General features: G+C 38.2%; 1 protein-coding gene across 1 annotated transcript in view; it reads right to left on the bottom strand.

Annotated features, from left to right (window-relative positions):
• The window catches only part of prkn (parkin RBR E3 ubiquitin protein ligase), a 168,611-nt gene that overhangs the window by 65,432 nt on the left and 81,041 nt on the right, over positions 1-22,138 (bottom strand). The window contains exons 4-7 of the mRNA XM_056471063.1: positions 21,781-21,899; positions 5,042-5,125; positions 4,481-4,596; positions 156-292 (exon numbers count right to left, since the gene is read on the bottom strand). Coding sequence (XP_056327038.1) covers positions 156-292; positions 4,481-4,596; positions 5,042-5,125; positions 21,781-21,899 — 456 coding nt within the window. The remainder of the gene's footprint in view (positions 1-155; positions 293-4,480; positions 4,597-5,041; positions 5,126-21,780; positions 21,900-22,138) is intronic.

Raw genomic sequence — 22,138 nt, 5'->3', positions numbered from 1 at the left:
GCCCACACACACACATACACAGACACACAAACAGACACACAAACAGACACACACACAGACACACGCACACACACACACACACACGCACACACACGCACAAACACTCAAGTGGACTAATACCCATTAGCATCGCTGTAGACCGAAGACATGTTTACCTGCGCAGGGCAGAGAGTAACCCAGCAGCGGCTCCTGGGTGAACTGCCGCTCGTTGAGTCTGCTCACACAGTACAGGTGGAAACACTCCAAGCAGATCACATGACGCTCGGCACACTGGAACACCAGCACTGGAGTCCTGCCAGACACAGAGGGGACTCAGTTATTCTCGCGGTGCACATACAAACAACATAGTAGAAAATAAGCTAAGTGTGTTTTCATTCAGGTTTAGGTCAGGACTCTGGGCTGCCATTTTAATTCTTTAATTTCACAATAAACTTGATAAATTAAGAAAAGATGTAGCTAAACGTACCTTACGCCTCTTCAGAGTGGAGATAAATAATTGTGTAATCCGTAAACGTTTGCATTTTGCGTACTGAGGCCACTTTGAACATGTCTCGCACTGTTGTTGCCCAGTTACGCACAGTAAACAATTTGGCGCTCTCGTTTTTAAAATAAAAGTCCCACATACTGTCCCTAGTAAGTGAAATGTACGCTTAAAAATGACTAAAAGATGAAAATTATCGTTATTATCTCAATAGAAAACATCGTTGCTTATCAAACGCAGCATGTTAATGATCTCAGAGCTTTTTTATGATCTCAGATCCGGATGAACGACCTAAAGTAGTCAAACATGCAAATGTGGAGGGCTTGGCCTGTGAGTCTCGCCACAGTTTGTTTTGTCTTCTGAATGGCCTGTTGTCCACCAGGGTTTTATACTCGTGGAATTTACATGAAAATAAGTAAACAGTGGTGTCTGAGGCTCACAGTATGCGCATTTCCATATACTGATGTTTTATTATTCTACATTCCTTGGTAGATTTTCACTATAGGGCATGAGTTCAAATGCAACAGATATGATCATTAGTTTTGTATCACAATTGCTACACTTTCTTAACATCTTATTCTGAATTTGAGCTGAAACGCAGCATGTATGACCCATCCAACCTTTAAGAGCTCCATCAATAAGAACAGGTCTGCTAGGAAAGCGGAGGTGTTTGGCACAATTGTTTCGTTTATATATGTTGCTTCTTCAAAACCTTTACGAAAACCTTCAACGCCCGTGTTACAGCTCTGAAAGCACACACCGGTTTTCTCCAGAGCTCCTCAAATGCAGACTCACTTGACTTGCTAGTCAACTCGCTAACACACTGTACCACCTCCCTGACCTCTCTCTCTCCAGCTTCGATTGAAAGAGCCCGCCCGCGTCCTTGCCGGTGCCCTTTTAAACAAACGGAGGAGATCTGCGAGGAGGAAGAAGACGAGTGGAGTGGAGGATGGTGGAAAAACAAAGCTCCACTCGGCGAGGTAATTGCGGCGCTACTTCAATCAGTCCTTGATTTGAATGGCGGTTGTTGGTGATTGGCCTCCATTGTCTGGTTTCTGCCTGACCCTCCGCGCGAGACCAGCAGGTAGGAGCATTTTCCACGGGAACGCCCTGCTAATAGCTGACCTTCATTGGTAGGACACACTTAGCGCTCGCTTTTTCTGGAAAAAAAATAATAAAACGGCCACTGTTGATTGAAGGGCCGCACAGTATGAGGCATACACAGGTTCAAGGGTACAGGCAAGCTTGTCTTTCAGCATGTTTGTATCAATCTTTAGTTTACTTGTCCGTCGCACTGCGGGTATTTCATCTTTTCTGACCGCTGGATCAATCAGAAAGCCTCGAAATATTCTGTCAAAGCTTGTTTTGTTTAGGAAAGAAACTTTTCCTATCTGTTACTGGTCAGATTTGATTGAGTCTGTGAGTAAATCTAACCAAAAGTGCTAATTATTGAATTATTTACGTTTAGCAGATGCTCCAAAGTGACTTACAATAACAGGGCATTCAGCGATTCAACAAGAAGAGGCAATACACACAAGTGCTAATTACATAGACCAACTTCAGGATTGTGATCAAAAACAATGTCCCAACTTATTTCCTGTTTCACATTTTTAATTTCTATAGCTTCCGCGAATCCAGAAAAAGCCATATATCGATAAATAATGTTATGATAGCTGTTTTAACAATACGTTATGATTGAATTGCTTGTTACAGTTATGAAATAGTTTGATAACAAGCAGGAAATGTTCATGGGCCAATGACACAACCACGTTGAAATGGTCTATAAAGATGTTTCTACAGGTGGCTTGTCAAGCCCACTCACCTGTGTGAAGCACATTTCATAAATGCACAATGTTTTTGTATAATTAGAGATTTGGGGCTCTTTTTTAAGCGCAAAGTCTAAAGCGCATGGCGCAAAAGCATTAAGTAAGTGTCCGAATCCACTTTTGCTATTTTAAGGATGAAAAAATACGGTTTGCACCCGGCGCATGGTCTAACAGGGTTGTGCTTATTCTCTTAATGAGTTATGGTGGGTTTTAAGGATAACGTGCATTAAACCAATCAGAGTCTCATCTCCCATTCCCTTTAAAAGTCAGTTGTGTCGCACCTAAGTGCTTTTGCTATTTACATGGCAGACTTTCTAGGAGGAAAAACTGAAAGCTTTACTTGTGAGTTAAACAGGATAAAGAATGAGCCTCCTCCAATCGGCCTCTTTACTTTTTACTTTTACTCTTAACTTTACTCCTTTACTTTGGTGGAGTAAGGAAACAGTGTTGTACGCACTCTGCTGAAGACATCCATTAGCCGACATATTTAATTTTGTTTGTTAAACGCAAAGATTTGTTTCAAAACTATTTCTAAATTCAGTTCTAATTTCCAGCAAATGAATAAATGAACAACAATAACTAAGTGTGGTCAAAAAACTGAGTTATATCCAAACACACGTCCTGTTCTTATGCCCATATGGTGATGTAGACGTCTCCAAAACCCAACAAGTGGACTGTCTAAATCTTAACTTGTTTTCATTCAAACAAATATAAATATGCATATAATAAATACTACTGCTAATAATAATAACATTATACAAACGCAAGGAAAGGCAAGTTTATTTATATAGCACTTTTAATACACATTGGCAATTCAATGTGCTTTACATAAACAGGAATAAAAGAGACAAGTACAAGAAAATAAAAACAAATAATAAAAATGATAAAAAAATGATAAAAATGTGTTAAAACAGGTTATAAAAGAATGAAAAACAGGATAAAAAAAGAATGAAAAAACAAATGCAGATTGTCGTGAATAAATTGAAAAAAGCCCCCAGAGGTGAAGAAGGCATGGAGGCAGAGGTTTTTATATTTATATAGTAAATAATCATTTTTGTAACATTTTAATCCTTTAATTTTTTTTCATATGTGAAGATATTTGTGTACTGCTGAACATCATGTGTGTATTAAGAAATGTGTAAGCGTTTGGACTTTAGACCAGGTTTTAGTTGGTCAATGACGCAGTCTATTTCAGTTTTTCAGAACAGCAACATGCCAGTAACGTGCCCCCGTCATAGACCAGCACACCCATAAGTCCACACAGTGGTGCAAACGGATTTGCTATTTAAACAACGTGACGCAAAACATGAAAATTAGGGTGTTGCTGAAAATAACAACATATCACAGCAAACACTTCTTGCGCCTTATTGTGCTGGGTGTATGATAGGGCCCTTTAAGGGTGCTTTCACAATTGGTTCAATTGCCTGGACCATACCCAAGTTCGATTGTCCCCCCCCTTGCCACCTTCTCGGCTGGTTTGCGTTCACACTGTCTTTTTTTCTTCTGAACCCCGCTACGCTTGCGTCATCGAGCTGCTGTTGAAAAAAACAAAGGTGTAGACTTTTGGACTATTATGATCTCAGAATAATGGAATTATTCTCTAACAAGAGGTTAGACGTGCTGCTGAAGTTTACAGACACAGATGAGAGGTTTGCACTGACTGTAGGTTATATTTTGTGTTGTTTTTGAACCCAAATAAAGACTAAATGTATGCTGTGTATAGTTTTTCTGTAATTGGTAACATATCGGAGACTGTAAGGGGCTGTATGTGTTTATATATGTTTATTTATTCATTTATTTTATATAATTGCAGACGTTACAGTAGGCTATTTCACACCACATCATTGATTTGCAGTTATAATTAAATCATGTTCATTAAAAAGTTAATAATAAACATTTATACAGAAGTATTTATGTATATAAAGCATCTGTTTTGTGAGAAGAGCTTCTCATTTGATATGTGAACGACCCGTACAGCTTTACATTTCCTCAAATGAGAATGACATTGACTGAAACTTTCTGTTATACACCACGCCCACCAAAAGAGTACCATTGGCACCCTTTTAGCAGTGGAAACGCAAGCCTGATAAAGATGACCCGTACCGTACCATACTGAAACGAGCCATAAGAAACCTGATAATGGTTCAGCTTGGTAAAAGCGAGAGTCACTCACATGATGTCTGTGCAGGCGATGCAGGGCACTCTGCGTGTGTTGGGCATTATCAGATCCAGTGCCACTGAAGTGTCATTATCACACGTGGGATGGGAAGCACATTTCAGGTAGAACTCCTACAAGAAGAACAAATGAGATGTAATCATGCCGCCCTTTAACAGACCCCCTTTGACAGTCTGAACAACCCCACTGCAGTGGCTTTTATAGATTTGCAGCATGAGGGTAGATTTACTGGACTCAGCTGGGTTAAAGCTACCAATACAGACTAAGCAGTGGACGGTCCAAATAGTCTGCAGAGCATTGAAGTGCTTGACAGATAAAAAAGTACAATATACATAATTAAAAAATAAGACTTTTGCTACTTATTTAAAATGAGTTGAAACATCTAAATTCTTGAGTTTATTTGGTAAGTGTCCACTGAGAGACAAAAAAGTCCTGTTTCAAAAGCCCTGCTTCTTTTGCATCGTTTACATTCACAAGCAGCTGCATTATACAGTACATTAAAGGTATTGTTATAAGCATAAAGGGGCACTTTATTATTAAATATTTATGCCATCTCACCGCCAGTCTGCCATTACAGCCTTGTGACTGACACACTCCATGAATCCGGTTTGGGAGAAGGACGTCGTCCCAGCAGCACGGCCCCTGCAGAAGATCACAGAGATGACAGACATCAATCACTGGAAGATCAGAATCAGAATCAGAATCAGAAAGAGCTTTATTGCCAGGTATGTTCACACATACTAGGAATTTGTTTTGGTGACAGAGCTTCTACAGTGCAACAGGATTACAGAGACAGGACAAAAAACAGATCATAAATATATTTTTAAAAATAGAAGTAAGTAGTGAGTGCAAATATACAGATTGACAAGTGTATGTACAGCTATATTACTATATACAACGTTATATGTGCAGCTGTTATGTGCAAATTGGCATGTAAAGTGTGTTGTTAAATAAGTGTATATGTGTATAAAAGTGTATAGCAAGTAGTGATGTTGGTTCCACAATTATTATCATCAAGTGTTCATGAGATGGATTGCCTGAGGGAAGAAACTGTTTCTGTGTCGGGCTGTTCTGGTGCGCAGTGCTCTGTAGCGTCGACCAGAAGGTAAAAGTTCAAAGAGGCAGTGTGCTGGGTGTGAGGGGTCCAGAGTGATTTTGGCAGCCCTTCTGCTCGCTCTGGATAAGTACAGTTCTTGGGGAGTAGGAAGGGTTGTACCAGTGATTCGCTCAGCAGTCCGAACTATTCGACGTAGTCTTTGGAGATCGCATTTAGTAGCTGAGCTAAACCCCACAGTTATTGATGTGCAGATGACTGATTCAATGATGGAGGTGTAGAACTGTTTAAGCAGCTCCTTTCGGAGGTTAAACTTTCTCAGCTGACGAAGAAAGTACAGCCTCTGTTGAGCTTTTTTGACAATGGAGTCAATGTGAGTGTCCCACTTCAGGTCCTGAGAGATGGTGGTGCCCAGGAAGCTGAATGACTCCACTGCTGCCACAATGCTGTCCATGATGCTCAGTGGGGGGAGAGCAGGGGGGTTTCAAGAGAAGCACCATAATTAAACAACAAGGAAAGGGGAAGAATATGAGCAGGAATAGAATAAGACTGAAAGAAGTGTTAAATGTTCTGTCGGACAGTTTAACTTGGAGAGAAACAGATCAAGAGCCTTGATGGATGGTATTTTGCTTCTCTGTTTTGAGACTTAAACATCACATATACAGTTTAATCTCTTTCTATAGAACCACGGAGAGAGGTTTGCAAACTTGCATTTGTGAATGTGAAATTGACATAGTAATCGAATAAAGTTTATAAATACAAAAATATTTCTGCTGCTTGTTTAAACTACTTAGTTAAAATAAGCTGAAAAAACACAATTCTTTGAATTTTCTTTTGTTTTGGAGACAACTTAATTGTTTTATGTTCAATGCAGTTAAATTTGTTAACCAATTTGTGCTGGGTTTAATATGAATGAATTGTGTGGAACACTGCATTTTTTACAGTGTATGAAATTAGATTAGGAATAAAATCAGATAAAAAACAGTTTCGAAGAGAAACAGATCGAATGCCTGATGGATGGTTTTTGCTAATCTCAAAACTTTACTGCTGTTTTCATTTGAAATAAATAAATAATAGTGGCAGTAAAAGGGCAACACATTTCGCTGCTTTTAACATTTGATGTATAATGATTACAGATACAGATGTTTAATAGACAGATTTATGTTACGATCTAAAAACACTTTAACCACAGAGCAGGTTTTATAACTAGGTTATAAAGCTTTCATTAACATTACACATAATGCCATAACATTTTAGAAATGATACCCTGGCAAAAGTAAAATGGCTAGCTAGTTTCAGTCAAAATAAATGAATAAATAAAACTAATTAATAAACTTAATAAAATAGAATAGATTGAATGAATAAATAAAATAAAATATAAAATAAAATACAAAAACTAAACTAAAATAAAATGAATGATAGAATGATTGATTACAATAAAATAGAATCAATAAAAAAATAAAATAAAATATAAAATACAAAAACTAAAATAAAATAAAATGAATGAAAGAATGAATGATTAAAATAAAATAGAATGAATAAATAAATAAATAAATAAAATAAAATAAAATTTAATAAAATAAATGAAACAAAATTAATATAAAATGAAATAAATCAATAACTAAAAAATAAGATATAATAAAAAAATTATGAAATAAAATAGAATGAGTGAATAAATAAAATAAAATATAAAAACTAAAATAAAATGAATGATAGAATGACTGATTAAAATAAAATAGAATGAATGAATAAATAAATAAACAAATAAATAAATAAAATTGAATGAAAAAATTAAATAAAATTAATATAAAATAAAATTAATGAATAAATGACTAAAAAATAAAATATAATAAAAAATAATAAAATAAAATAGAATAAGTGAATAAATAAAATAAAATATAAAAACTAAAATAAAATGATTGATAGAATGATTGATTAAAATAAAATAGAATGAATGAATAAATAAATAAACAAACAAATAAATAAATAAATAAATAAAATTAAATAAAGTAAATGAAATAAAATAAATATAAAAAAAATTAATGAATGAATGACTAAAAATAAAATATATTAAAAATAATAAAATAAAACAGAATAAGTGATTAAATAAATAAAATAAAATAGAATAAAATAAAAAAGTAAAAAAAACCACAGCGAATAAATAACGAAACGCAGAATAAATAAAATAAAATAAAATAAAATAAAATAAAATAAAATAAAATAAAATAAAATAAAATAAAATAAAATAAAATCAAAAAGAAGAGTTTGCTTCTTTTTCAAACTACTTTTTAAAAATGATCTGAAACAATACAATTTTTGAAATTTCTTGAGACATCTTAACCTTTTTTTGTTCAATTCACTTACATATTAAGTTAACTTCATTATTTTGTGTTGGGACAACATGAATGAATTGTTTGGAATGCTGCATTTTTTACAGTGCATGTTTCCAATAGTATTATGATGAGCTTATTTAAACTGAAGGACAATATGACAGAATTAAATGGTGTTCTGAAATATGTCACTGGCACAAAGATCCTGAAATCCTGCTTAGTTGTGGCATTATTGCATTGTTAGATGAATCAAAACACAATCAGCAAGAACTGCACTTCATTTAGTAATAACGCAATCAGGCCCGCTTGATGATGTTCATGCACTGCCATAGTCATTAATGCATTCTGGAATAGGCGGAAAATTACTACTCGTCTGACTGACAACAAACCGTAGAAATAATGATACATCTAGAAATAATTAAGGCATTTCAGATTGCTATAATGAGAAATAGAGTTTGGATACATTGTAAAGGTATATTTGGAGAAACTAAATCATGACAGAGATTTTGATTTGATTTGATTTGATTGATTTAACTTAGCATCTCCTGCAATACCTCTGCAGGCCACCGGGGCAAACAGAAAAAAAAAAACAATGGTAGGGTTTAGTATTGTTGTCTTTAGCAAAACGCCTATTGAAAGCTAAAATGATTAGCATAAAATTCATAATGAATAATGCTAATGTGTTAGCATTAACATTACTTATCAATTAGCATAACAGCAAATGTCTCTATGGCAGTACATAGCAAAGGAGAATAAAGGCAGCTATTTGATTGGTTAATGCTGTGTAATCCAGACGCAGAACGCGCAAATAAATTACATGTGAACCTTTTGAGTTTACTCGCTTCATTTGCACGTCAAATTTACTTCACAATAGACACATACATTTGCATCATGGGCAGGGCTTCTGTCTGCCCGATCACTCTAGCATTGTTGCTAAATGGCTGACATGGATTTTATTTAGAGAATAGTTATGTTTATGTGCTTTAGGAAGGTTAAAAACAGCGTATATGTTTGTTCGGCGCCGTGTCTGAGTCCACTAGATACTTTCAGAGGTGCATCCAGCGCTGTGAGTTCATCAACTCTTCCAGAAACTATACTAGGATGATGGAGGCTTTCAGCGGTGCTTCAGACTGAGCCGAGCCCAGTTTGATGAGCCGTTGTTTGGTGTCGACAAGAGGATTTCCCCTCGGGACACCAACAACAGGCGCTACAAGATCATGCTCCTACAAGAGAAAGCTCCTGATTGGTTAACGCGGTGCGAATGTCCACTGAAGTTCAGATTTTCCAGCCTGATCTCACGAGAAAACGCAAGTATTTTACGTTTTGTCCGTTTAGAGGCTAATTCGTACGAATTCGTATGAGTTCAGTCGTACGAAATTGTACGATTTTAAAAAGGAGGCGTGGCACCTAACCCCACCCCTAAACCCAACCGTCATTGGGGGATGTGCCAATCGTACTAAATTGTACAAATTAGATCGTACAAATTCGTACGAATTAGCCACTAAATCAAGAAGTTACGAATTGCCGTGAGATTGTGTTGGATTTTCCAACTCGAACGATTACTGCGCCAGAGATGCCTTGAGATGGCATATTTTCTATTATGATGATTAATAAATAATCATAGATAATGCGTGTTCCCGTCAATAATTTTAAAATCACCCTTCATGTACCCTTCATTCAAAAATCTCTCACTTGTAAAATGTGAACGTATTTACTGTACAAAACTTGTCAGTGAACTATGAGGCCAAAAAAATAAATAAAATAATTGTTCATTAATCGTAATCGAGGTAAAATGTTCAATTAATCGAGATTTTGATTTTAGGCCCTACTAATTATATTAATTAACCTCGTTTTAAGCCTTTAATCAGTTAAACTCTAGTGCTATTTTGAGATTTCCACCTGGATTTTGCCTACCCAAATTTAAAAGCTTCCCAAATCCAAATGCAGAGGTGTAAATGCAAAAATTAGGTATCATTTTAAAGAAAACCCTTAAAATTTTCATAAAACACTATTGAAAGTGTTTAAAATAGCTGTATATGTTGTCTGTGTTATAATAAACACCTAAAAAAGAGGCGCTTTTTGTATTTTTTTTATAAACTCAAATTTGAAAGTGTACCTTTTAGGTTCTGTGTGGTCTAGCTGGCTGTAATTAATGTTGGTGGTTCCTGCACATGTCTGTAATCATAGGTAAAAAGAAAAATGTCTCTACCATAATCTATGCAAAAGTTATTGTATTCCAACTGATGAGAGGTCAGGGACCGGTCATTGTTTTCATATTCCACTATTCTTTTGTTTGATCAAACATAATTCCCTGTGTTTGGACCACGTCAGACATATAAAAGGATTACTTATGCACATCACCTCAAAAACAGAGGAGAAATGGCCCTGAAGCGCACAGCATAAGGTAAGAGATGACAGCTGTCTGTGCTATCTGGGGCTGCTTATTGATCATAAATGTTTTGTTTTCACTTCTGCGCCATGGAAACACCGCGATTCATTCGACAACCGTTTGATATGAGAATATAATTCAGTTAAAAGAATGCTAGAACCGTATGAGCACCGGCAAGAGCTTTCATTTAAAGGGCACCTATGGTAAAAAATCTACTTTTCAAGCTGTTTGGACAGCCATATGTGCATGTATGGTGTATAGACCGTCATATTGGGGTGATATAAGCACACCCAGTGCTTTTTTTTTCAATTTAACAACATAAAAAACGGTGGACCAATTGGAGCGGTTTTCAAACCTTTACGTAGGAGAGCGGTCCCCCCGCCCACCAATATTGATTGACAGGCGCGTCATCATATCCTCAGTTTGTTGATTCACGTCCGCCATTTTCAGCGTGAGTCGAAGCGATATCACTAAAGGAACACGCTAGCTCTATTTTTAGATGCAAGGCTCATTGGGCTCAACACAAGATCAATATTCTCCACATTATCGCTCTAATCGGAATTATTGGTTGTATCTTTAGGTAGGTTTGCAAACATGTGTACTTCTCATTGAGTCTACCTTATACTTCAGCCGTTTGCATTTCTCGCGATCCCAGAAGCTCCCTGTGATCTTAACTAGCATGCGTTTTAGAATTCTAAACATCGGTTTCTATCAGGGTACACTCAAGTCGACGGCTGGGCGCCGCGGACCGCTGCAGAAACCTATGTTTAGAATTCAATAATTCGTGGCGCGACGATTCGGGACACTTCATGTTTCTGCCGCGCCACAGAGAGTGTCTGGTCTGCCATGTCGCGGCTTCGAGCGGCGCATCCGGTGCCTCAGTCAAAGTTAATTCAGTGTGCGTGGTTATTAGTTTCTGTGTACAAGCTCGGCACTTGAAACTAGCACACAGTTGGCTGTAAAACTGTACAAAGACACAAATGATTTTGTACTCTCTGCTTGGTCTGTGTCCGAGTCGTACATGTACGAATGAATGCTGTACCTCTCACTCCTGCACCTTCTCGCAGTCTTCCTGTCAGACTCTGTTGCAAACGCAGAGCGGGTGAGCTCATGGCCCCGCCCCCTTGTTACGTTGGCGGGAAGCTGAAACTAATCTACATGTGAAGCAACACACCCCTAAATCAGCGAGCTGTGGACACGCCCCCAACATGACACTTTTTAACACATTATAATAAACAAATCTGAATTGTGTTTTAAACTAAACCTAAACTGGCACAATCAGAACAACCATAATATTAATAATAAATCATAAAAAAGACGTAAACTATGTGCCCTTTAAGCTATAACTTGTATATGTGTCATACTGTATATGAACCATATGAAAAATATGAAAATGAACTAATGTTCAATACCCAGCTCGGGTATCCAAAATACAGTGTAATTAAGTGTAAATAACTTTTGTACAGTAGAATAAAAACCAAAGTGATGCATATGTGCATAACATATAGCTTCTACACTTTCAAACGAAACCACTTAAGGGGGTGCAATGCTAGCCCTTTAAATCTTAAAGCGAAAGTCGATGACGTCACGGAGAGTTTAACTGGTTGAATTGTACTTTAATCTAAATACTTTATTACGTTGTTCCAGTGACTATCACTTTAAAAACAACCAGCATCACGCAGATCTCTTTCTCTACCTGCCACACACTCTTCCTTGTCCTTCTGCCAGATTAAGACACTCTCTCTATCCATAATTGTTTTGGGACAACCCCCCCTCCTCCTCCTGACTCCGACCGTGGCTGATTAGCATAAGCATTTAAACATTCTGACAGGGCCCTTAATAAGCAAGAGAAAAGGTTACGAAAATCATTACTCGCTCGCAGGAGGGAGCGGAGGGTGGAGGGATGAAGCCGTGGCGTGCTGTGGTAGAGGAGCCCGGAGATTACACCCAGACACCTGCTTAGAGACAGCAAGGAAAGGTCACACAGACCCCCGGCGCGACGGCTCAAAACAAACGCGCACACACACGCACCACTGCGAGTGTAAATGATTAATGAGAAAAACGCAGATGAATTATTCAACAACACACCTCCCGCATTGTTCACATCAGTCTCACCTCCACACCCTCTCAGGACGCGTTTTTTTTTTCTTCACAGAGGAGAATCAACATCGCAGTCCCACAAAGCCTTAATTACATTATTGTTTAACAAACAGGGCTGCGTCTGTGAGCCAGCTGTGAGGATTCCACTGCCTGTATCCAGCAGAGACTCATCGGATCCACTACGCTTGCATTCACAACACTCAATTATAGACATTAGAAGTCAGCGAGAAGACAAACACGGCACACATCCAGAGAACACGCGGCTGGAGCACACACACAGCAAATACTTCATGGTTAAACACTGAAGTAATCCTACAAATCTATAAAGATAATCTATAGCTAAACTATAGACACACAGCTCATGACTTTGTAATACATACAGTGTTATACCAGCTTTGTTGGCGTAGGACTTTTGCAAAATATATTATCAATCAGTCTCATTCATTTATTTTATTTTCAGCTTAGTCCCTTTATTAATCAGGGGTCGCCACAGCGGAATGAACCGCCAACTTATCCAGCATATGTTTTGCACAGCGGATGCCCTACCAGCTGCAATCCAGTACTGGGAAACACCCATACACTCTCATTCACACACATACATTATTACCCAATTCACCTATAGCGCATGTCTTTGGGCTTGTGGGGGAAACCGGAGCACCCGGAGGAAACCCACGCGAACACGAGGAGAACATGCACACACAACTCCACATAGAAATGCCACCTGAACCAGCCAAGGCTTGAACCAGCCACCTTCTTGCTGTGAGGCAACAGCGCTACCCACTGCGCCACCACGCTACCCTATCAATCAGTCTCTTTTTTAAAAACAAACAGAAAATATGCAAAAAAAAAAAAAAAAAAAAACAAGAACTGCACATTTCCTCTTTAAGCAAAAGTCTATATTAATGTGGCTTCTCTTGGCACCAATTAATTTACTGTGCAATATCAGGCTTCTTTTAGCACTTTCCAGAGTTTAATGTGTCATATCTTTCTTTTTTCTATCCAAGTGATCTCATACAGCCTCTATTATATTCAGGTCTGGACCCTGTGGAGGCCATTCCATGACATTCTAAATAGGATTTCGTTGCAATTAGCAGATGCTGAAAATGCAGTAATCTGATTACTTTATACATTAAGTAATTAGTAATGTAATCAGATTACAATTTCCCAGTAGTAATCAGTAATTTGGACCTATTACTTTTTAAAGTAACTTGATACATACCCCTATACACATTTCTGGACAGCGTGAAATACGTCCCAGGAGCTACATTTTATTTGCAGTTTTCACTTTCACGAATTCACCAGAGGCCACTGTGTACGCTTTTTAAGATCTCAAATTTCTTCGGCGAGTGTCATACATGCCTGCTCTTCTCACGTAAATCCACCAGAGGCCGCTGTCGACTGACTGAATGACCGACCCCACCCCCCTCCTTAAACACAACCGATAGTGTTTTAAAAAGCAATCCAGAAAAAGAAAAGCCCTTGCGTCCACCTGATTTTTAACCACGTTTTTCGATCTTACCACATTCTCACCCTGTTATTTATTTGTTAATTTTGAATTTTTTTTGCCTTTTGATTTTGTTTGACATGTTTCTGGAACTGTTTTTCACCGAACTCGAACCCCATCATCGCGATCAACTCCTCTCAAGTCTGCTGACATACGTGGCAAGCTACTGGGCAAACTGGTAACCGCGGAAAAGTGGTCAGCTGGTAGCGCAAAAATAAAAAACAGAAGCCATCGGCGGTGTCATACCGCCCTGTAGCATTTGTTTTAAAGACAAAATGCAGCCATATGTACCTCTGGCTACAAAATTCACATTCTCCAGAAATGTATACAGGGGTACATTTTCACAATGTACCTGTGAAAACTATTACCACTGAAGCCTGTACTTTTCAATATTCACAATTCCATCAATTCGGACAATATTGCTAACAACAATGGTAGAAATGCAGCTCGAACCAGGACAAACAGCTTCTCTCCAACATTGTCTTTCACATGTCTTAAACAAATAAACCAAAATAATGGAAACTCTAACCTAACCTAACTCCTATCCTAACAAACCACACATTAACTAAAAGATTTCATCATTTATTCACCCTGTATAAATCTCTATTTAAAAAAAAAGGACAGAAACATTTACACTTATGACTGTTTTTTACACATATCCATTACACCATCAGTAAAATTACACAATCAGATTTAATGTGGACCTAAAACTTAATGTTAAGTGCTGTATATTTGAATATACTTCCAGACTTCATTAGTAATTATTCTGACAATTTAAAAGCATTCAATCAGCATACAAAAATGTCAAATATATTTAAAACAAAACTGTTGTTTTAAACTATGATACAGTGTCACAATATCACCGTTATTATCAACCCAGGCTCATTCCGAAAACGTAGTCCCGAGGACGTTTCTGGAGGCCGCGAAATATGTAGCCGGAGGTACGTATGGCTGCATTTCGTTTTTTTAAGCGAACGCTGCGGGGCACTATGACGCCGTTCCTTTTAGCGCTCGCCGGCTGACCGATTACCTTTGTGTGGAGGGCTTTCCCGCTGCAACCAGTTTGTCCGGTTAGCTCGTCCTGTGCGTCGGCGGACTCGATACGCAGAGAGGAGACGAATTAGCCACTAAACTGACAAAACGTAAAATACATACGTTTTCTCGTGAGATCAGGCTGGTAAAACTATAACAATTTAATATCTAAATGTAATTTTTTACTTTATAGATTGATTTGTCAATTAAATTCTCACGTTGATTGAATTGTTACTGTCAAGTCATTGCACAAATTAAGAGTTTCAACCTTTATTAACACTTTAATCTTAAAACTATGATTTTTTCCCCCCACACAGGATGAATCGGGTACCTTATTTGCGAAAGGTGCCCAGAACACATTCATTCCTTCCAAGTAAAAAAATATTACTAACATTAAAGTAATAAATAGTCTTTAATCCTTCCTCTAAAGGCGCTTTAATGTGATTTGTGTCAATGTTTTGGCAGGGTATTGAACTGTGTGGAGTGAAGCATGAAGCTGTAGCATTAGCCCTGGCACAGTGTTGCAGTAGGTGAAGCGTTGTAATGTGATGCTCAAAGTTGACCCTGCTCAGCGCTGACCTTTGCAAGCGCAGCCAATGATTACAAGATAATTCACATGAGCTATTATTATATGGGTTGGCCAGCATAAAAAAAAACTCTAAACAAAATGAAAGAGAGACATAAGATGATTTCCTATTCAGGAGTCGAAGGAAAATTCCTATTCGTCTCCTATATTTGATTTATCAGGGTCAGATATATTGCTCTAACTTCTCTATTGCGCAAGTCAGTTCTGACTCTGAAAACTCTGAAGACTTGCTCTGCTAATAATTTGTCAGCCGTGGCCATTAAGAACAGTTATAGAGTGCATTAGTGCCACTCACTTTTTCAGCAGCGCTGCTTCCGTTAGTATTTTTCCCATCGAAATTTTCAAATCAGCCTTTGTTGAAGGATTTCAAGCTTTCAAACGACTATGAGATGAATGAAGACATTACAAACTTAAAAATCGAAGCAAAGAACTGTATGAAAATCAGACAAAATTGTGTACTTGATGGCTTTAATAAGGTAAAGGACCCAGAACCACTGCCATTGACACAGTCAAACTGAACAGAATGGAGAAATATAAAACTCCATCATCTGCAAATGGAAAAAGTTCTGAGAAGAGCTAGAAAAACGGCGTAATTTGGGCCTTATTTAGGGAGGTGAGCATGAGCACGGCTGACGCTCTGAGCTCCAGCATTTCTCTGTGGAGAGAGAAGAACCTTCAAGATAAGCAACAATCTCTGCAGCACTTCACCAATTAGGCCTGTATGTAGAATGGCCAAACTCCATGACGGACTGCTAGGGTTTGCCAGAAGACACCTGAGGGACTCTCAGACCATAAGAAACTAAATCCTCTGATCTGATGAAACACAAATTAAACTCCTGAATGCCAAGCTTCATCACCAGGCCAATATCACCCACACAGTGAAGCAACATGACTTGAACATCTCGAGCATCTCTAGAGAGATCTGAAAATGGCTGTGAACCAACGCTCTCCATCCAGCCTGATTACTCAAATCAAATCACTCAAAAAAGACTTGAGGCTCTAATTAAGTTAAGCAAATCTTGTGCCTATTTGCAACATGTAATCTTTGAGGAAAATGAGATTATTTTTAGGAACTTTGGTACACAACAAACACAAAGCTCCGTGTCACTCGCTCTAGTTTACTCGCCATGTTGTGATTTCCCTCATGTTAATTTTTCACTCGAGTTCATTTATTTGAACTTGTTCAGTAGAAGTGATTGAGGTGTTGACTTTGTATGTTATTTACACACACAAATACTTAATTGGATAGCTGTTCACATGCATGACATGTCAACATATGAATCTCCAGGACCACGGCTTCAGCTATATATATATATTTGTTCTTTTTTTATGATTCAACTCTTTTATTCATTCATTCATTCATTCATTCATTTTCTTTTCGGCTTAGTCCCTTTATTAATCTGGGGTCGCCACAGCGAAATGACCCGCCAACTTATCCAGCACATGTTTTATGCAGCGGATGCCCTTCCAGCCGCAACCCATCTCTGGGAAGCATCGATTCACACTCACTCACACTCATACACTACGGGCAATTTAGCCTTCCCAATTCACCTGTACCGCATGTCTTTGGACTGTGGGGGAAACCAGAGCACCCGGAGGAAACCCACGCGAACGCAGGGAGAACATGCAAACTCCACACAGAAACGCCAACTGACCAGCCGAGGCTCGAACCAGCGACCTTCTTGCTGTGAGGCAACAGCACTACCTACTGCGCCGCCTCAATTCTTTTATTTTCTTCAATAATTTAACAGTACTATCAGTTTACAAATTTTTACCTCCTTTTAACATCCCCTTCTCCCTCCCTCCTCAACAGCGGCAGTGACTGTAATTAGATGTTGCTATAATAAATCCAGTAAATACAGATAAATAATATAACCTGAATAAATAAATAAACACATTCATAACATAATAATAGTAAAGTAAATAAATAAATAAATAAAAAATGACATAAATACAATATCAATACAATAATAATAATAATACATAAATAAATCAAATAAGATAAATACACTTTTACCGTGCGTCTCACCACAGTGACCTTATTCATTCTCTAAAACTGCCAAATAATTTCCCCATCTTTCCTGATAAACATCCAAGTTATCTAGTAATCTACATGTCAGCTATATATATATATATATATATATATATATATATATATATAAGCTGCGTCCCTAATGGAACACTATACACTATGTACTTATGCACTTACACACTCAACAGCACAGTATACAGATGTAGTTTCATCCAAACTAGAACACCAATGGTTTTTTATGACGTGGGAATTCAAACTGTTTTCCTGATGACGTTCGACGGTTGCTAAATTAATGAAATAAATGACCAAACTACCAAATAATACCTGCCATGAGTATAACCGCATTCACCACAAGGAGGCGCTATAATCACTCTCATAGGAGAATTTTGCTTTCACAATCCAAAATAAATAAAGTAATCCAACATGAGCGCCGGAAAGCTCCGCCCCTTCCGCTACATGAACAAAGCTGCGGTCGTTGAGTGTGTGAAGTGTCCAACAATCCACACTTTGTTTTACCGGTCGAATAAGTATATCATTCATTCATTCATTTTCTTTTCGGCTTAGTCCCTTTATTAATCCGGGGTCACCACAGCGGAATGAACCGCCAACTTTTCCAGCACATTTTTACGCAGCGGATGCCCTTCCAGCCACAACCTATCTGTAGGAAACATCCATACACACTCACTCACACTCATATACGGACAATTTAGCCTACCCAATTCCCCTGTACTGCATGTCTTTGGACTGTGGGAACCGAAGCACCCGGAGGAAACCCACGTGAACGCAGGGAGAACGAATAAGTATATCATGCGGGTATTTAAAGTGCACTTAATATTTTCAGTGTAAACCCACTACTTACACTATTTATACTACAAAATAGTAGAATAGTGCATGAGTATGCGATTTGGGACGCACCTATAGTTTTCACTGTATTAAATACATAACGTGTGCATGAGAACGATCACTTTAAGATGAGGGAAACATCTGAATAATGCACTGTATGACAACTATTAAGTCTGAAATGTTAAGTCTGGGATTTAATAACTGTGAGGCTGGTGGTTTCATTACAATGGGAACAACCCGAACATTATAATTAAAGCTTCTAATTAAAGCCTCAGGGCACATTGAGATATTTATAATGCCAGCAATCTAGTCAAAACTGTATTCCTCATAATTGTGTTCTGGAGAGATGTAAGCCAAGGTTATTTTCTATTAGTGTTCAAAGCGTTAACAAAACTCATAACAGCAATAATAAGCAGGTTTTCCCCCTGAAGGCCTAATTCGGGGGATGTAGGTTTTGAAGATCTTGGCATAAAATGTCTAAATCACGCACATAAACTGCTCAAATGCCAAAGCTGGATGTGTAAGCCAGGAGTTGCTGATGGAGATAAACACATTTGATTGAAAGTGCCGCTAAGTCCGATATCTCCAAAGGCCCAAATGAAGTGCTCAGACGGCGAGTGCATAAACTTTACCGTCTTCTTCTTCTCAGCATATTTGGAGAAAGTTCTCTGGGGAGAGTTAGATGAGTAGAGTTGGAACGCATTTCGGGCCCGAGGATGTTAAGAGCCAGATTGGCACTGGAATGGGACGGCACTGGCACAGAGACAGTGGACAAACAGACTCTCAGCGTTGAAGACCACCGCGAGCGGAAAGAAAAGGCAGGTGCGGCTTAGCGGCGTGTCAGTCAGTTTTCCCAAACAGCAGCAAAATGCGGAGAAGTGGGAACGCTGCCCACGCGCTGGGACAGAAAGTCCATACGGACCGAAAGATAAAACAGGCCACGGGCGGAACGGCGGCAGGATGGGGCTTATGACAGCCGTGTGGGGGCAGCGGGACGTGGGTTTGCGCTGCTTTGTATTCATACTTTAGGCTACGAAATGTCACTGTTACTTAGTTATGAGACTTGGGGCAGTGGAGCAAATGTTTTCAGCTAAGTTTTTTTGTCTCAGCGATTATGAATGTGTATTAAAGAACAGCAATTATAAACAGGTTTTACCCCGGCAGTCATGATGCAGTGATGTAGAGTTGCTGTGTGGCAGCAGGATTAGAATAACACAATACATATGGAGCCCTATCAGACACGTGCGAGGCAAGTGTTTTCTTTTTTGGTAGTTTCAGCCCAGTGCAGGTATCATTTTCACAGTGTTGGGCAAGCTACTTGAAAAATGTAGTGAGCTATTAGCTACTCTACTTAAAATGTAGCTTAACTACACTGAAAGCTACCCCATGGGAAATGTAGCAAGCTAAGCTAAAAGCTACTTGGCAAAAGTAGCTAAGCTACATCTAAGCTATTTATACAATTTCATTCATAAATCGAAGCAACTTAAATCCACGTCAACCATATCTTAGTAATTAATAAAACTGTCAATGAAACATGTGAGGCAGAATAGTTCAGTTCAGTTATTTACTGCAAATAATATGCTGAACTAAACAGAAACGCATTACAGAATATAACAGCTACAAACAAAAAATACAATAACACCAGTTGTTACACATTTAAAATACTATAGTCATTTATAGTAAAGGGAATTATTTCGGAATTAGCATTATATATATATATATATATATATATATATATATATATATATATATATATATATATATATATATATATATATATATATATACTAAAGTATTTATATTTTTGGAGCACAGCTTCAGAAATTATGTATGTACTTCTCGAGGTATGGTCACGGGGAATCCTGCTTCAGAAATAACTCCTCTACCTCAGTCATCTTTCCATCAAGCAAGTTTCACCAGAGGTGGCAGTAACGCACGAAAAACTTTGTTGTCGAACACCGCAAAACAGGAAGAAGAAGAAATCGTCATTCTCGCCATCATGTGGATTTACTTTCAGCTAGACACCGGCCTCATAGCTCCGTGATTATCAGTGCCGTCAATTATTGATCCGTGATCAGTAAATGTAGCTTGTGTGAACGCTACTGCGCTATTCGACTAATAAAATAGCTTCGCTACTGGAAAGCTATTTGATTTAGAAAGTAGCGACGCTACCGCCATGCTACTAAGAAATGTAGTTAAGCTAGTAGCGTCGCTACTTGTAGCAACGCTACTGCCCAACACTGCATTTTCATGATTTGCACAAGATAGTAAATACATTTATGCCTATTTGTGTGCGCATGTGCGTACTGGACTGAAATGGAGGTGTGTTAAGGTGCATTGTGAAGCCTTACAGTATTTTCACAAATTATGCGCATAAAAAGAGGTGGATGGAAACATAGCTAATGGCGCAGGGGTTTTATTTGTTATTGAAAGAGCACAGTAATTAAAAGCACCTATGAGGGTCCAAATCATACGCACATATATAAAATATTACATAAATGTAAAAACCGCTAGCTGCTCTCAAGCGCTCTTCACCTCGGCGGGATTTGGTATAATCCGGCTATGTTGTAGCCAGTTTATTCAACACAGTTTACATTTGTTTAGTGTTGTTATTATTAGTAGCATTAATTATATGCATAATTATATTGGTTTTTATCATTTCTGTTTGTCACCATATAAGGCCAGAATAGGAAGTGTGTTTGGATATAACTTGTATTGGAAGTATTTTGAAAAAAATCTTTCACTTAACAAACAAAATGACAAAATTATTCATGTAGCTAATAGAGGTCAGAGGAGAATGGCCAGCCTGGTTCCAGCTGATAGAAAGGCAACAGTTACTCAAATAACCACTCGTTTCAACCGAGGTCTGCAGAAGAGCATCTAGAGATCAAGAAATATTTTCTTGGCACACTTTGGGCCCATTAGTACCAACTGAGCATCGTGTCAACGTCACAGCCTATCTGAGTATTGTTGCTGACCATGTCCATCCCTTTATGACCACAGTGTACTTGTTTTCTGATGGCTACTCCCAGCAGGATTACACACCATATCATAAAGTGTCAGACTGGTTTCTTGAACATTACAATGAGTTTAGTGTACTCAAATGGCCTCCACAGTCACCAGATCTCAATCCAATAGAGCACCTTTGGGATGTGGTGGAATGGGAGATACAAATCATGGATGTGCAGCCGACAAATCTGCAGCAACTGTGATACTATCAAGTCAATATGGAGCAAAATCTCTGAGGAATATTTCCAGTACCTTGTTGAATCTATGCTACAATGGATTAAGGCAGTTCTGAAGGCAAAAGTGGGTCCAGCTCAGTACTAGTAAGGTGTACCTAATTAAGTGGCCGGTGAGTGTATATACTTGGGGAAAAAACTGTAGTCGAAGCACCAGGTAGGAACAAGCAAGCACATGTACATACCCTGCTGAGAGTCAGGGTGCCTTGTTTGCAGTCTTTGCACCGAACACGCAGTTTTCCAGGCTGGATGGCCTTGCAGACCGTCTTACAAAACACATAGAAACTGCTGTGGGCTTTGGCTCCTGTAAAAACAATCATAAACATTAATGAAAAACAAGAAATAATGTGTGATAAAAACCCTGTCTCTCCCATCACACAGCTCAGACTACTATTTTAAGCCTTGTTTTTGGCTAAAATCTTAAAGCATGTAAATACTGCCAGCAAAGTGAATAAGATCGGCAACAGAACACATGGTTTGCATCACTTACACTCGATATGCAGCACAGTGTGTTATATGAAAGACTGAAATGAATTCTGTCTG

The sequence above is a fragment of the Danio aesculapii genome, chromosome 13 (assembly GCF_903798145.1).
Source record: "Danio aesculapii chromosome 13, fDanAes4.1, whole genome shotgun sequence".
Taxonomy (NCBI): Eukaryota; Metazoa; Chordata; class Actinopteri; order Cypriniformes; family Danionidae; genus Danio; species Danio aesculapii.
This window is presented reverse-complemented; position numbering and strand designations above follow the sequence as displayed.